Source organism: Balaenoptera physalus (genome assembly GCF_965194825.1).
Source record: "Balaenoptera physalus genome assembly, chromosome: 17".
Classification (NCBI taxonomy): domain Eukaryota; kingdom Metazoa; phylum Chordata; class Mammalia; order Artiodactyla; family Balaenopteridae; genus Balaenoptera; species Balaenoptera physalus.
The window spans coordinates 67,133,961-67,151,595 of NC_138895.1; the positions used below are offsets into that span (position 1 = coordinate 67,133,961).

A 17,635-nucleotide genomic window follows, 5' to 3' on the forward strand; every position below is an offset into this window, starting at 1 on the left:
GGCATTACTTTGTTATTTTGGTGTCATGGAAACCAAGAGGCTCTATGGGACATAGAAAAAAGTGAAGTAGTTTGAAAATACCTCAGGACAAACCTTACCCTACTGAGCTGGAGGGATGAACTCAGGTGATGCAAGGTTAGATAAAATAGTCACTGAAAAGAAAAGTGAAGGTGGGCCTTGTTTTCCCAGGTGTCAAAAACAGGGAGCTGGAACGTGAGGAAATCTGCATGAATGGGCACTTGGCAATTTTAACTGCAGTGCTACTTAGGGTTTGGTTTTTTCATTAAGTGAGAAATTGAATAGTTAACCAAGTAAGCAGTTTTATTTTTATCATCATTATAACATTCAAATCAGATTACATAATAAAACAATTCTATAAAATAATGTATTTTATTGCAATTTCCTATTGAAGGAATATCCCTTCCTGACCTTTCCCCACAAACCTTCAGTACCCATAACAGGTTTCTTGTCAAAAGGCAGCAATTGTTTCACCCTGCCCTGTAGGAAGGAGAAACTCATCAGGAAGAAGTTTCAATCACCGCACTGTTATTTTCTGAAATTTTCTTTCTCCTACAGCCGATAATCTTCAGGTCTGAAAGACAAAAATCAACATTTATTTTTTCACAAATCAGTTTCATTTTCTCCCGTGTGATGCAAGAAGATTATTTTCCAATTTAAAATGAAAGTAACTGTTCATCAAGAAATATCTACAAATATTATTCTAAATTTTTGGTGAAAAACATTAAGGCCAAATCATTGCAAAGTAGAACAGCTAAGTGACAATTCCCAAGTTCTTTGCAGAGTATAAACATAGGCCCCCCGTGTGCCTATGCATGAATGTATATAGTGACTTAAAAGCTTGAATTCAATTTCCCAAAAGCCCTTTTAATAGAAAGGATTATATGTAAAGATATGGATTTGCCTAATAATGGCAAATTCTGAATGAGCAGTTTCCCTATTTGTATTATTTTGTCATATGCTAAATTTAATTTTCATTACAGTAGCATACAAAATACATGTATAAACACTAGCCCTTTGATATTTTAATTACACACACACATTTATTATATACATATATGGTCTTTTAATTTACTATATACATATATACTCTTTTCTTCGTTTATATATTTATAGGATTAATCACACCTGAAAGTTCCTTCCAGTAGTAAATTAAAACAAAGAACATTTTCAGAGAAATGTTAAATTTTAACAATGGAGAAAATGAGGAATAGGAAATTATGAAATGCGAAAACTGTTAGTGTCCTGTTATCTTTTACAGAGTAGTGTATTTGTAGGTATTGAGCTCCTACGGAATTTTCAGAAGGAATTAAGTGATTAGTAAATTAAATAGATATTTTTGAAACAGCTGTAAAAATATTCAACAGTTTGAATTCCTTTAAAAAAAACAACAGGTGAACTCTGTTTGCCCTGAAACAACTTGTCTCATCCCTTTCTACATTTAAATCATGTTTTTCTTAAAAAAAAAAAAAAAAAAAAAAAAAGACAAAGAGACCAGATAGCCCAGATAGGAAGGCCAACAGTCTGGTAACTAAGTAAATGAACTATATTACAATTTAAAATTATTGTTTAACTATGAGGAACACAGGCACTGATCTGGGAAACTAACCAAATATGCTTCACTATATCGTCATTCTGTAACAACAAGAAGAGAAACTGCAGCATTTTGTCACTGTTTCTGAAATCTCTTTTCAAATGTAAAACCTGAATCCAAAGTCTGGGAAATGACAGTTTGATACAATAGCTGGAAGGGGCTCCAAAGTGTACCCTTTTAATCTTGGGTATGTGACTCAGTACAATCAAAGTTCCTAGTCAAGAGACACCAGAGCATTTTAAGAAACAATTTATTCTCCCATCTAGCTGGTTCATATAATTACAAAAGGGTGGTGGTGATGCCATTGGAAAGAAATCTTCTAAGATTTCTAACAAGTAGTGCTAACAAGAAGTCTGTGCAATTCCACTCAATAAAATTAAATGTGCTTGGTCACAGCCTGGTTGTTTCCACACCAAATGTTAATTTAGTAACAATGAGATGAGGAAAGTACCCTTTAGTGGAATTTACAAGTAAAATAGGAAGCATGTTTGAAGGGTGTAATCTGTCATATAAAAAATGTTGACAGTGACCTGAAGGCAATCAGGGGCTAATAAAGCCCAGTTTTGTTTCAAGACATTTTGGAGGAAGTGAGGAGGGTTAAGATGAGGGCTCTGTTAGGGCTGGGGCAGTGATAAGTAAGAAGAAAGGATGGGTTCAGGATTCAAGAAGCAGAAAATTAACTTGTCCAGGGCAGGGAGGGGGAAGAGGGAAGAGACCAGGGATGTGACAGAGGAAGGAGCTACTGGAAAATGACAACTCAAGGGTGACTATTAATTTTCAGCTTGAAGAACTCAGGAAATGGCAATGCTATCTATTTGTTCAGGAGAGGGTATACAGGCAGGAGAACAGATTCTGAAGGGAAGGATTTTGTTTTGAATATGATGAAATCTGGCCATGGCAGGCAGCTAGTAAGTAGGATTTGGAGGTTAGGAGAAATGGGGCAAAGGGAAAGACATCTGAGAGTCTCTAACATAGATTCTTTCTTATCCCACTTCCACATAGTGGAAGAACTTTCACTAGCTCTCCACTGCTTTGTCAAATTCAAACACAGAATTCAACACATAACCCTCCAGGACATGGTCCCAGTTAACCTTTCTGAGCCATTCTTTCCACACCCTGTCCGTTCTGGTCCCATTATACTACTTGCTATTGCCCAGATAGAAACTTTCAGACCTCTGGACTTGGGTACTTGATATTTTCTGCACTTGGAGTATCTCCTATCTCTTCTCTGCCTGGTGGACTTGACTAATCCTTCAAAATCCACCCCCCAAATCACATGTTCTGGGAAACCCTACACAACTCTTCCTTCCTAACTTAGGCACGGCTCTTTTCCCTGAGATTGCCAGAGAACTTCATGCATACTTCTATTACAGTGTTTCTCAAATGACACTTGCCCTAAGTTAAGTGAATAAATGTTGTTATGTATGTAAATAACAGTGCTGTGTGCTTATTAGATGCCATGAAATATACTAACTACCTCACATGCACTATCTCCTTTTACCCTCCTAACTATATAGTGAGAAAGACACTGTGATCAACCCCAGTTTACAGTTGACAAAACTGATGCTCAGAGGGGCTGAGTAACTTGTCTAAGGATACACAGCTAGGAAGTGGATGGTAGTGATCTAGTGCAGACCTTCTGACTCCAGTGTTTGCAAGCACCATTTTATTCTACACAACTCCTATCCTTTGAAGGCACAGTCCCAATATAATTGATCTTATACTACCAGCAATTAGCACAGTATCTTGCATGTAGTGGAGGCTTGTAAGATACTTGTAATTATAGTGACCGCCTTGAAAATGCCACTTTGTTTGCAGACTCATCCTTTCTGCTTTTGGAATCTTTTGCAGATGGTTAATTTGCTTCTAAGGGGGGGAAACAGTATCATAGCCAAGAGACTAGATACATTAGATGTTCGCAGAGCTAGAAATATCAACTCATGTGCGAGACAAACAAACATATTACCTGGCTACAGGAAGTACCCCTGTGGGGAAAAGTGAGCTTTCTACACTAAATATGGTTCTATTTCTCTCTCCACCTACACAAATGAAAGCAGGTACACACACAACGCATTTGTATTGCTTACTCCCACTAAAAGAAGGCAATCCAAGATAATGTAAGAAAGGGGAGGGGAGGGCTATTTAGCTGAGTGGGTCTCAAACTTCAGTGGGCATACAAATTGCTTGGGCTCTTGTAAAAGTGCAGATTTTGACTCAGTTAGTCTGTAGAGGGTCTCATGATTCTGCATTTCTAACAAACTCCCACGCAATGCAATGCTGGTCCGTGGACCGCACACTGACAAGCAAGGGTTCACCTCAGACCTCCGACAGAGCTGTTCATGAGACGGAGGGGGCGACTATTTGAAGATGCTGAAGAAGCAAAAGAAGCACTTTCAGTAGGAAGTTTCTAAAGCTGTGCTGTGCCTAACAGAAGGTAACACACTTCCTCATTAGCTAGACATGATTCCAATCGATATATAGTATCCTTCTGGCTCTTTACCCACCAGAGGACTTTATTAACAGGCAGTTTTACGCTTTTCTGATACAACAATAACATTGTAAATTATGATAACATCAACAGAGGCTGGATACTAAAATTTCTTTAGCATCTATCATGAAAGAAAGATTAACTTGGACTTCCCTGGTGGTGCAGTGGTTAAGACTCCGCGCTCCTAATGCAGGAGGCCCAGCTTCGATCCCTGGTCAGAGAACTAGATGCCACATGCATACCGCAACTAAGAGTTTGCATGCCACAACTAAGGAGCCCGCCTGCCGCAACTAAGACCCGGAGCAACCAAATAAATAAATAAATATTAAAAAAAAAAAAGATTAACTGTATCTTTAGTAACTGAGTAAATGTCACTGTATTTAGGTTCTTAAAAAGCTGCTAGTCTATGTACAACAATATTACATTAATCAGAATTGAATTCTCAGGGACTTCCCTGGTGGTCCAGTGGTTAAGACTCCATGCTTCCAAGGCAGGGGGCGCGGGTTCAGTCCCTGGTTGGGGAACTAAGATCCCACATGTGGCGTGGCCAAAAAAAATTTAAAAATTAAAAAATAAAAATAAAAAGTCCTGGGGATGTAATGTACAGCATGGCGACTATAGTTAACAACACTGTATTGTATATTAAAAAAAAAAAGAAAGAAATACAAAAGGTCAGTCTGATTGAGTTTTAAGTCACTTCCACTGTAAGAATGGAATTACTTAGAATAAACCATTCCAGGAAATCTGGTCACATCACATAACTCCTTGAACTAAAGATGTTAGCTGTACAGGTAATAGACAGAGCAATGGTGCTGCTACACTCATTTCCCCAGACACTGTACCACTAGCCTGATCAGAAAAAGTTCAACAGTGATTTTTTAAAAACTAAACTCACTTCTAGGTACAATGGAATATTACTCAGCCATAAAAAAGAATGAAATAATGACATTTGCAGCAACATGGATGGATATAGAGATTATCATACTAAGTGTAGTAAAGCAGACAAAGACAAATATCATACAATATCACTTATATGTGGAATCTAAAATAATGATACAAATGAACTTATTTACAAAACAGAAATAGACTCACAGACATAGAAAACAAACTAATGGTTACCAAAGGGTAAAGGTGGCGGGGGGAGGGATAAATGAGGAGGTCAGGATTAACATAGACACATTACTATATATAAAACAGATAATCAACAAGGACCTACTGTATATAGCATAGGGAACTCTATTAGTACTCTGTAATAACCAATATGGGAAAAGAATCTGAAAAAGAATAGATACATGTATATGTATAACTGAATCACTTTGCTGTACACCTGAAACTAACACAACATTGTAAATCAACTATACTCCAATATAAAATAAAAATTAAAAAATAAACTCATAAGATTGTTAAAATTTTTTAAAAATCAAAAATTTTTTCCAATTAAAATTAATAGGAATTATTGTTACATTCAATTACCACTTTTAAGTCATAAGCTCTATTGGCTAGGAAATGTAAATGATTTGATTTTGGTTGTTTATATAAAGATTGCTTTTTATTTTAACAACCAGTCCTAATGTGTTCATATCCAAAAGAACAGTATAGTTTAGAAGGCTTAATATGAGCAAAATCCAGGACTGGAAATACTGAGGTCTATGGTTTAAGCCAATGCTGTGCTCGTTGAAATGATGGAAAAGCTGGAACGTAAGCTTTCTCCCCAAGTCCAGCTAATAACTTCTGACCGTGAAGAGTAGCAAATTAAGTTAAATCTTGTACAAAAATGCCACATGACTAGACTGGCACACAATTATGGAAAATCTTGAAGATGTCCAGGTCCCAGATCTTTATGGGTTTTGAAAAGGTAAAAATCCTTCTCCACCGTCTTTAACTAAGTCTCTGATCTGAAGCACATTTTATAAAGCCATAGGTAAAATTATTTTTCTCTGGGCATTCATTTAACTAAAACTGCAAATCTGTACATTTTTGGGATGAGTGGCTTTTATATCGAAGGGCAAGCAGAAAGCTGAGATCCTTGCTGTCTTCCAGAGCTACAGACTGCACAGGATGCTCACCAAGTCCCTTCTGCAGTGCTGTCGTTCCTGGCACCCGTTTTCTTTTACAGAGCTGCATGGATTGCCTATTAAACTCCCTAAATCGAATCCTACTTTCAGCAAAGACAATTCCAGGGCCAATCACGGTTGTCCTCAAGCCGCCTCACGTTCATCCTCATAGCCTCTCTCTTTTGCAGGCACACTTCTAACAGCACACTCTGTACAGAGAGTTAGACCAGGAACATAGGTTTTCATCATAAACATCTGTTTTCAAGCGTTTACTGATGCTGAAACTTTCCACTTAGTTTCTCTACAAAGGTGAGGGTTATGCTTAAAATAAAGCATTACTGATTTAATGAGTGAGGAGTAAAAAACATATTTCTTTTTTGATTTTGTTTCATCACTCTGTGGATAATGTGAAGCAACTCAAGTTGAAATTTTCTACATACCTAGTTTTTCCTAAGAAAAGCTCTCCTACAGAGTTTTGTAGAAATGAAAATTAAAAGTTTCAAATGAACTGTTTTATTTTTACCCTACATAATGAAAAATTTCCATTACAGTGACAGCATTATAACTTCCATGGTTACTGTGGTTTTGTAATGTGTCGGCAAAACTGCAATGACCATGGAAATAATTATTGACAGAATTAAAATAAGTTGACCATTTGAAAGCTACAATCTCAGGCAACTGAACTGTGAAAAAGAGATAGTGCTATTATTGTTTTATCTTTGAGAAACAAATTCTAAGTGTGTACCCTACAATCACCACTTGCCCATGGCAAATGCACATTTACTCTGTACCATCAAGAAACACAAGATAAAACTTTATAACATATTCTGACACAATTTACATATCCATGAGACGTAAAAACTACTAATAAACCAAGTATACACACTAATTTAAGAAGTGAGGTATATAGGCAATACTTCTCATATGAGAAAGTGGCTTTTAGTTATAAAACAATATTTATAGTTTCCTCATAAATATCAGTTTCTTTCCTTCTGGTCTACCATTGTTTTAAAAATAAATAAACAACTAGCATAACAAAATCTAGAGTATGCTGAAGTTAGCCCTGAGGGAATACAACTTTTTAAGTGATTGAAAATAACTTAAATGAAATCCCAACAATGGTAGCTGTTAACTAAGATTAAAATAATTTTGTTAATCACCTACTGGGTTCAAAGCTTAGTTTGACAATTGTTACTGTTGCTTAGAAGCTTTTTGTCTCTAACAGAAATGGTAAAGAGCTTACACTGAACCAAAAGCTAGTAATAGTTGCAATTAAAAAATGTACATTTTTATACTATAAACATGTTAGGTTTTATTGCTAGGGAAACAAAAACCAAAGCAAGCTATTTTTGTGTGTATTTATTTATGGTGCAATCCAGGTACATCTGTTTCAGTCAAGTCTCTGCAGGTTCACCATCAGATCTATCCTGAATAATTTCCAATTACTACATTCCAAAGGAAGGTTATATTCTTGGCTTAGCTATTTGGAGTGGAACAAAAAGTATATTTTAAGTAGGTTCCTTCTCCAAAAGGAGAAAAAAAAATTTTTTTCTCATAAAAGCAAATCTATCAGTGATGAGGAATCTCACTTTCAAGGGATTGCACTGCATGGTGTATCAAATATTTTAATTGTACTTCTAATGTATATACTATTTTACACTTGAACTTTATTAACACATAATATTAACAGATATAAGTTAACATAAGTTAACAGATATTGTGTGGCTACTAGTGAGGAAGGATCACAACTTTAATAAAGCACAAAGGAAAGCCTGTGTCTAATGCATATTCCTGCCAGAGGGAAGTTTGGAATGAAAAGAAGGGGCAGGAAAATCCATTTCAAAACAGTAAGTCAGTAATGCATCATGTGGCTCTAAGTTGCACTAAAAGTCTCCTTGAAAATAATTATAGAAAAGCCCTTTCTAATTCCATTAATATAATGAAGGCATTCAGTCACCTTCTAATTTGTTTTAAATGAACCAGTAATCCCTTAGTAAAATGAACAGTTTGATCAGTACTCTGATAACATTAAATATAATTTGTTGTGAATGGTTATTTCATTATTATACTGCCTGGATTAACTGATTTAGAATACACTTTAGAATATTCATGATATATAACTCCACATGAGTAATATGTGTTTGGTCACATAACTAACTAAATAAATAGCACCTTTGGTAGTATTTCCAGTTTAAAAAAAAAAAAAAGTACCACATCCATTTTGGTTAGGAATAAAAGTTCAATTACGACAGAGTTTCTATAAGAAAATCAGATATGACATACTTAGATTTACAGAATAAAACTGATGTCATATCCTGCAGCCACTGAAGATCATGCTTGTGGGGAAAAAAATCTTGTAAACTGGGAAAATGTGCAGTGAGACCATATTTAGAGAAAAATCATAATTTCCCAAATTTGTAAAACACACAAACATAAACACACAACATAAAAACTAACACAAAGAAATAGGAAGTTAGCACACCAAAATGTTAAGTATGGTGAAATTATTTACTTATGTATATATCTTATTTTCTACAATGAACATTTAGTAGTTTTTAAAACCCCCCAAATTAAAATATTTTTCAACTGAATGCCTGAGTTTACTTTCCAAAGAGTATTATGTTTCAAGTAAATGTTGTCTATTTTATGTGCAGTCTATATTATTGTAAATTTTTAGTAAAGAAAAGGTTCCCGGGTGGTAAATTTAAGCTAATAAATGATTTCTATAAGTTAGGGATTAATTTCAATTTGTGGCAAATTCCACATCTCTTTTAAGGAACTTTTAAAAATGTTAACATCTTCCTAGAAAAATGTTCTATGTTTATATGGACTGAGTTTTAAGGATAAATGTAAGTTCTATGTAGTTTAAGTAGGAAAAGGCACATTGGATATGTCTTGACTAAATGACCATGTAAATCTCTAAGAACAAGTTAAATTAAAATTATTTTTCCTAAAGTTTAAACATCATCAAAGTAGTTCAGAAGCTTCATTTCTCAGATGCCAAAGGAGGGAATAATTGTAACTATCATAGCATGTGGAACAAACTTTAAAACCTTTTATTTACTGATTTATCTAAATAAACCACTACATGATCTGGAGGGAAAAAATGAATTTAAATAAAAAGAATTAAAAACAGAATCTTAGGTTTTGACAAGAAGGCAAACTATTAAACAGGTATCTAAAAAGTAGCCAAGGAAAAGAGAAAAGCACTCCACACTTAATTCAGTTGTTAGAATCAAATCAGGTCACATAATGTCTAGTTTCTCGTCCACAAGTATGTCAGTGTCAAGCAATCAAAACCAGAACATAAGGGAATAATAGAAAACGCACTTCCTTATTTTACAGAGAAATACTTAACATGAGAATGTATCCTAATAACTAGCTGATAAAAATATCATAAAGCCAATGTTTTCAATTTTTCACATAGAGTTTGTTAATCACTTGTTTGACATCAACTGAAAAGCAGCCGGATAATTCAGATGATACAGTGAACAGGAACAAAAACAAAGGGTTTTTTTAAGTTGGTCAATTTCACTGATTCTGACATGAAGAATTAGTATTAAATTGGAGCATTTTACTACCTTCATATGTTCTAAGGATTACTTCCAACCTCATTTATAAAAGCTGATAAAAGGATACTCTATTTCTTCATTCATTCAATAAATATTTGCTGAGTGCCTACTTAATGAGCCAGTCACTCTGTGCTCAGTGCTAAGCAAGACAACATACACGTCCCTCATGGAGTCTCGTAAGGGAATGACATTAAACAGGTAATCATGCATATATTTAATTACATTAGAATAAATACAGTAAAAGAAAAGGAACATGTACAGTGAGACCCTATAAAGGGGGCCTAACCCAGCTCCAGGATTATAGGAAGGACTTTTGGAGGAAGTTTCATTTAAATGCTTCATCATCTGCATTTCTTTGGCATCTGTCAAAAGGTGTAGCACGTAGTATAAACTCCATAAAAGTTTGTAAAACGGAATTAAATAATTGTTTTAATGGTAATTTTTCAAATGTGTGTCCTAGTGCTTATTATAGTGTCTTGCACATAAGAGTGTCTTGCACATAATACATATTTGTTGAATAAATAAATAAATTAATGAAGCAGTTTACTTTTGTGGAAAGAACACAGGTTTTGGAATCAGCTACAATTAGTTTCAAATTCAGGCTGTACTACAAACCAGCCAACCTTTGGCTTAGTTTTAAAAACAGGAATAATGTATTTTATCTTATTGGTAAGAGAATTAGATACAATGTATGCAAACCACCTAGCACAGTGCGGGGCAACTGGAAAGTGTAAATGATCACTAATAATATTATTTTGCTCATTATATGCAGATTTAATTAAAGGTGAACCTTGGTACAAGTCAGCAAAGTCAAAAAGATTTAAACAGAATACCCTAAAGACCTCTGTGTGCAAAGAGTGAAGTTATATACACAGGCAATGAGAGTCAAGGATTAGATTCCTGGACATACTGGTGATCCTGGGAAAACTTAGGTTTTCACAAACCTATCTGGCCAAACAGCCCATCAAGAGATATGGATTTTCAGAGTACAATGGGTAAGTATCCTGTGGGAAGATTAGCTGTCTTTTGTAGATCAAGCAACGAGGATGCGTGGCTCTCTCTAAACCTACTGTGTAAATTCTGTAAACATTTCTGAGGCCCTATCAGGTGAGGTACGGTTCTATGCACTGGGGATGTAACAATGAACAAAATGCAGCCCTTGCTTTTGAGGAGGTAAATGTGGTAATGACAGAGCTGCACGGCAGGTGCTGCAGCAGAAGATGGTTGAGCCCTTGGTCTGCTCTTGATGTTTAGGTGAGGCTTCTTAAAGGAGACTGACATCTGAACTAAGGCCTAAAGAATGAGTAAGAGTTATCCCAGAGGAGGAGGTGAGGGACGTGTTGTTTTAGGCAGAGGTAACAGCAGAACAAAGTCATGGAAAAGTTAAATTGCATAAAAAGGGTGCCAAGCTTACACAGTCTGCTATGCTAGACCAGCACAGTGGAGTGAGAAGAATTTAAGCTGATGAGGTTACAAAGAGCCTGGTAGGCCAGGCAAAACAGCCTGGAAACAATTAGGTAGGACAGTCTGTCAAATCTAAGCAGCTTTCTGGCTCATAGGTAGAGGAAATTGTAATAGAGGAGAGCAAAAGTGTTTTTTTATTTTGTTTTTCTATTTGGATTGACTGTAAGTATCCAGAATTAATGACTTTCATTAGATCATATTTTTGGCTTAGTGAAGCAATCTGAAAAAACAGAGAATCACTTTGTTTTAGGTAAGAACAATTCATTTATTATCCCAAGAGACTACAATCCATCCAAGTTATGTCATCCCAAACAAAACATCTGATAATTTACAGGCATCTATGAACATCCTTGCACTTACCTAGCAAGGTCTTAAGACTCCGAGACTTTTGGTTCTACCATCTACATCTAGAGTTTATTTGTAGGTAGAAGCTGCAAAGAGTGTCCACGAGAGTGAAAAGAACTTCATTCTTCCTACCCTCAAGGATCTTATCATTTGGATAAGAAAACAGGAGATATTAAACTCAGGTTAAAAGACAAAAATAGGAAGGAAAAGAAAGACTTACGGAGACCAAACTCTTGGGAAAGCCTCTATTTCTTCTTGTGTGTACTCATCTAGACGTCTGGGCACTTTTCGTGGTTGAGGAAGCTCTTCCACTAAATTCTTAAGAATATCTTCTGGTATATCCTAGAGTAAATAAAAATTTAGGCTTAATTTTCTTAAAATATATTCCCTAGGAATAAATTAGTAATTCTTAGTATTAAAAAATAATAAAAGAATGTTTATAAAATGAGAACAACACAATCTTCAAATTAAAACTTTGTAGAAATCCCTGAAAAATACATTACATCAGTGACAGAAGTAATCTCATTACACTAATACATTCTATATTTTAATCTTGACAAACCTATTCCTAATGATACATTAGATGTCTTCAATTTTGACAAGTATCTGGTCAATAAGTTCTACTTTTTCTGAATATTGTTAAATTTTCCCCCTCCTCTCAACTGCAGAAAGGCACTGCTTTGGCTCATTGTCACAGTGTTTCATCTGATGAGCGTATGCACAAGGTCTGTTGCTTCCAGTGCCACAACCTTTTTCAATTAATGCTCCATGTTGTTGCCAAAAAAAACTTTCGAAAATGAAAATCTGCTGGATCTTTGAGTCATTTAGCCAACAAGCATTTACTGAACTCCTTCTATGAACTAGAAATTGTGCTAGGTGCTGAGTATAAAAAGGAAAATAAAAAGATCATGGCTTCTAAAGGCTTGCAGTTTTAAAGAAGTCACTCCTTAGCTAAAAACCTCTCAGGATGGAGTTCTAACTCCTTGGCTAGACCAGGAAGCCCTCCTCTCCAACTTCACTCCTCCACAAATGCCCATGGCTTCTGAGTAAACAACCTCCCCAGCTTTCAGGCGTTGGTCTACACTCAAATCCTGGTGCCTTTATTAATGGCACTGGCCCAGAACTACCTTCCCCTGGACATATATCCAAATGTTCCGAAAAATAAAAGGAAAGGTAAAATATGAAAAAGCCTGAACTTGGGTAACGAAAAGCAAGCTAAAGAGTAAAGCATACATTTGAGAGGTATCTTAAAAGAACAGGAATTGGACTAAATAAAGGGAATGATAAAATGAAGAGCATGAATAACCAAAAGAATTAACATTTATATTGTGCTCATGGAACAAAAATAAGGGAAAGAGAATTATATTGTGGATCTGAATGATCAGGTAATTTTGGAGAGTCTATCAAAAAAATAGTAAGATATCAATATGGAAGTGTCCTATGGGCATTTGCCCAGGGATCATAGATATAATTCCCTCTTTTCATTTTAGTGTGTTCCAGAACATTTTCCAAAAAAAGGATGATTACACAGTAAATTACGGTTGTCTGCAGAGAGCGATAGTATAATTGGGAATCAAATATCTGGGCAAGGACATGGCATCAAATAAGTTATTCAAGATGTCAAGAATCAAAATACAATTTAAAAATAATTTTAGAGAATCACAGAGCTCTACTGCACTATAAACTCATTCTAAAACCTAATATGGCAAAAATTAAAAAATATTTTTTAAAATGACTTTAAAATTATGGTTTGGGGGCTTCCCTGGTGGCGCAGTGGTTGAGAATCTGCCTGCCAATGCAGGGGACACGGGTTCGAGCCCTGGTCTGGGAGGATCCCACATGCCGCGGAGCGACTGGTCCCGTGAGCCACAATTACTGAGCCTGCGCGTCTGGAGCCTGTGCTCCGCAACAAGAGAGGCCACGATAGTGAGAGGCCCGCGCACCGCGATGAAGAGTGGCCCCCGCTTGTCGCAACTGGAGAAAGCCCTCGCACAGAAACGAAGACCCAACACAGCCATAAATTAAAAAAAAAAAAAAAAACAAAATTATGGTTTGGATAGGCTGGGTCACTATCAACATACACAAAACACAATAAATACTATTGAGAAGTGTTTCTTCACTGAAAAGTATTTGAAAAATATTTAAATTCCCTTCCCCAGCATATTCAAATATGCAAGTGTAAGCACATGGAATCAGAACAAGCAGAGGAAGCCTGGACACATGAAATATTGTTAAGGGGTCCTTATTTTTTACTTACTGAAGAAGTCTATCTGCCAGTTTGGTATTCACGAAAATTTATGACTATTTCACACTTCTTTGGGAAGCCACTAAAAAAAAATCCTTAGCTTGTATTTGCAAAGACAATTTTAAAAGTTCCCAACTGCTCACTCAGCATAGAGAGTTTGGGACATAGTGGGCTCCTGGTAAATGTTTGCTGAATTGAATAGAATTTTGACTGAAATGAGCTTACCAAATTTCACCGCTATTAAAGGAATCCACTGAAAGAATGGACAAAATCAATGCAAAGTTAGGAATTAAAGATGCTGATTAGGCATTACACATGAAACCGGAAAAACTTTCTATTATGCGTTTATGTCCTCTGCACAGAGCAGGTGGTGAACCTAAGAGGGAAATAAGGAAAAGAATAAAAGTAGAAAAAAGAAACACAGGGGCGAGGTGATCATTTACTTTTTTGCAATTTTTCCTCTTTATACTTTTTTTTTTTTTTTTTTGACCGTGCCACGCAGCTTGCAGGATCTTAGTTCCCTGACAAGGGATCAAACCTGGGCCCTAGGCAGTGGAAGCGTGGAGGCCTAACCACTGGACCGCCAGGGAACTCCCACTTTTTTGCAATTTTTAAAGGAATTTCAAATCTACCGAAAAGTTGCCAAAATGAGTGAACACTCATCTAAACTTCACCTAAATTCACGAACTATTCAAATAGGACATGAGTGCTTTCTCTCTTTTTATCCATTCATAAACACATACACCAAAAACATTCTTTTTGACTGCACCATTTGAGCGTAGTCTGCAAATATTTCATCCCTAAGTATGTCAGCATGTATATTTCCTAAATATAAGAATTGTCTCCGACGTAACCACATTACAAATTCATGTTCAGGAAAACTAACATTGATGAAACACCTTTTACTCTAATATACAGTGTATATTCAAATTTCCCAAATTGAATTTTTCCAATCCAAGGTCAAGGGTCACATGCTACAGCTATTATGTTATTATGTTGGTTAACATACATAATATATTCTTTAGTCTAGTTTCCTTTAATCTGAAGAGTTTCCTTGTTTTATCTCTTCTATGAAATTAACATTTTTGAAGAGGTCAGGCCAATTATGCTGCAGAATGTCCTTTTTTTGGATTTGTAGGACTCTCATCATTAGATTTAGGTTAAACATTTCTGACAGGACACTATATAGTTTATGCTGGGTCTTCAGTGCTTCATTCATAGCAGGAGGCACACGATGTCAGTTTGTCCCATATTGATGATATATTTAATATTTTGGTTATGAGTGGTGGTTCACCAGATGGCTTTAACGTAAAAGTATCTTTTCCCTTTTTAAATAGTAAGTACTCGGTGACATGATGTTTTGAAACTGTGTGAATATCTTGTTCTATAATGTTTTACTCAATAGATACAGAATATGCTGATAATGGTGGCTTTTCTAATTCAGTATTATTTCTACATTTTTTAGATGACATTCTTCTCTAAAGAAGAGCTTTTCCTTCTCCAGAAAGAAGGGAAATTATAATCAGTTAAAAATAATTTTTGGACTATCATTGTGGGCTCATAGATTTTTGTTTTCTATTCAAGGTAACCCATCATTATGATCATTCAAGGCTCACGCAGTCCATATTTGGTCAGTGGGCACCACTTCAGGCTGCCTCCTGTGTTCTCTTGATATTTCTCCATCGGGTTTTGATCACTATCTTACTTTCTGTTACTTATTATTTTACTATTATAAACAATGCAGAAATAATAATCTTGTGCATGTGTGTACTCCAAAATAACCTTCTTCTTTCTTTGTTCCAGACCTAGAAACAACATTTCTAAGAAGAACCACATTCCTTTTAATAGGGAATAGCACTTAGAAAACACAATCTGGGCGCTAGTTCTGCTTACTTCTATTGGTATTGTCCTTTTATTTTTTGAATATATAAAATCTCAACATGATAAAAAAGTTAAAGTAAAAAAAAAATAATAATCTAAAAGGTATTCTCCAAAAATCTCATCCTCTTCCCTACTCCTTCCATCTTTTTGTGCCCATGATCTAGTAAGTAACCAACTTCATTTTCTCATTTATTCTTCCTGTGTTTCTTTATGCAAAAAGAAGATAGATAAATATATATGTGTGTGTATGTAAACATACATATGTATAAATGCATATAATAGGTAGTATGCTGTCTATATTCTTTTCCACCTTGCTTTTTTTAACTTAGCAATACATCCTGGAAAGCATTACTTATCATCATAATGATATTTGTCATTCCTTTTTATAATTGCACAGTACTCAATTGAATAGATATAGCATAATTTAGCCAATTTCCTATGAATAAGCATTTATTTATTTCTATTACTTTACTATTGTAGATAATGTGGAAACAATAATCTTGTGTATGTGTATCTTCAGGGTAAATTGCTATATATAAGATAGCTGGATCAAGCATGAATCTCCTTATGTATGTATTTTTGTTAAATGTAACCTAATTCCCCGGATTCCTTGTGGGTTGCACCATTTTGTACTGCTACCAGCAATGTCTGAGTGCCTGTTTCCCCATGGCCATGACAATAAAAAATTTAGCAATCCATTTTTGGGTAAATGGGCTCATTTATTTTATAGCCTGAAATTATTTAAGTAATTTATGCTGAAACGTATCTACCTTATAACTGGTAAAAATAACATTACTATTTTTTTGTTCCTTGTAGAAATTATGGTTCCTAAAAGCATGTGAAAGTACAATCAGAAACAGGTGTTTTAAAATTCTTGTGATTTCATGTGCAAGGTCATTTGTCCTTATATGATGATACTGCTCCCATACTCGTTACCTCAGAGGTAAAGTGAATAGTGGGAAATTATTCTACTAATTCATGCAAAGCAAAGGTAATAAATTAGCCACTTTGATAAAAGCCTGAATAATTTACTCATGCATTATTTAAACTAACAACAGAACATACAAGTGTCTTGAACAGTTGTATAACTTTATATTCTGGAATGAATTCTACCTTATTCCTCTAGTAGGAACTATAAAGAAAACAATTATAACCCATAATATTGATAGCAACTAGAACTTACTGTTCCAGGGCCTGGTCTAAGTACTCTACAAATGTTATCTCATCCAACCCTTACAGCAATCTTATGAAGTAGGTACTATTATTATGCCCATTTCACAGATGAGAAAACAGAGATAATAATGGCCATGAAGTCAGTAGATGGTGGGGCATGTATTCAAACTCAGGCAGTCTGATTCCATGGCCTGGACTCAACTATTTTATTATAGAAACTCTAGTGTTTCATTATATTATACCAAAGAGAAAAACCAAGTACTTATACCAGTATAATACTTATGGATAAAAATGTCTATTTTTATTTTCAAGTACTTTTTAGCTGAACAAATTCTGAGAAGGAATAAGAAGTATTCTCAAGTTAAATCATGGGAAATAATTAGCAACCAAAGCTGAGTTATTAATCTATTATTCATAGAAGCTACAGGTCACAAAAAAAGTAAACTAAATTCATACTTTTTTGTAGTTCATGAAATTATCTATGAGTACCCTCAATTTAACAGGGGCTCTAATTATAGTTTCTTGTTCCAAAGAAAGCAGACTATAGTTCCTTTTTCCAAAGAAAGCAGTTATTAAAATGAAAATATAGAATTTACAGACTTTTGGTTTTTAGTCCAATAATGGCTCACTTTATGATTTAAAATAGAAGCAATGGTTATTATAGTGCATTCACTATAAAATGCAAAAAATATTTCAGAAGTTGACATAAAATTACTGAAAATACAATTTTTAAAATGAGAAAACATTTAATTAAAAATTTAAGAAAGCAGCTCAATATCAAAAAAACAAACAACCCAATCC

At 35.0% G+C, this 17,635-nt stretch overlaps 1 protein-coding gene across 2 annotated transcripts in view; it reads right to left on the reverse strand.

The window, feature by feature from the left end:
• Window positions 1-300: 300 nt before the first annotated feature.
• Window positions 301-17,635, reverse strand: part of MRPL13 (mitochondrial ribosomal protein L13) — a 38,898-nt gene continuing 21,563 nt past the window's right edge. For both annotated transcript variants that reach the window (XM_082433278.1, XM_082433277.1), the window contains 2 exons: window positions 11,756-11,877; window positions 301-592 (listed from right to left, as the gene is read on the reverse strand). In XM_082433278.1, coding sequence (XP_082289404.1) covers window positions 571-592; window positions 11,756-11,877 — 144 coding nt within the window. In that variant the 3' untranslated portion in view covers window positions 301-570. The remainder of the gene's footprint in view (window positions 593-11,755; window positions 11,878-17,635) is intronic.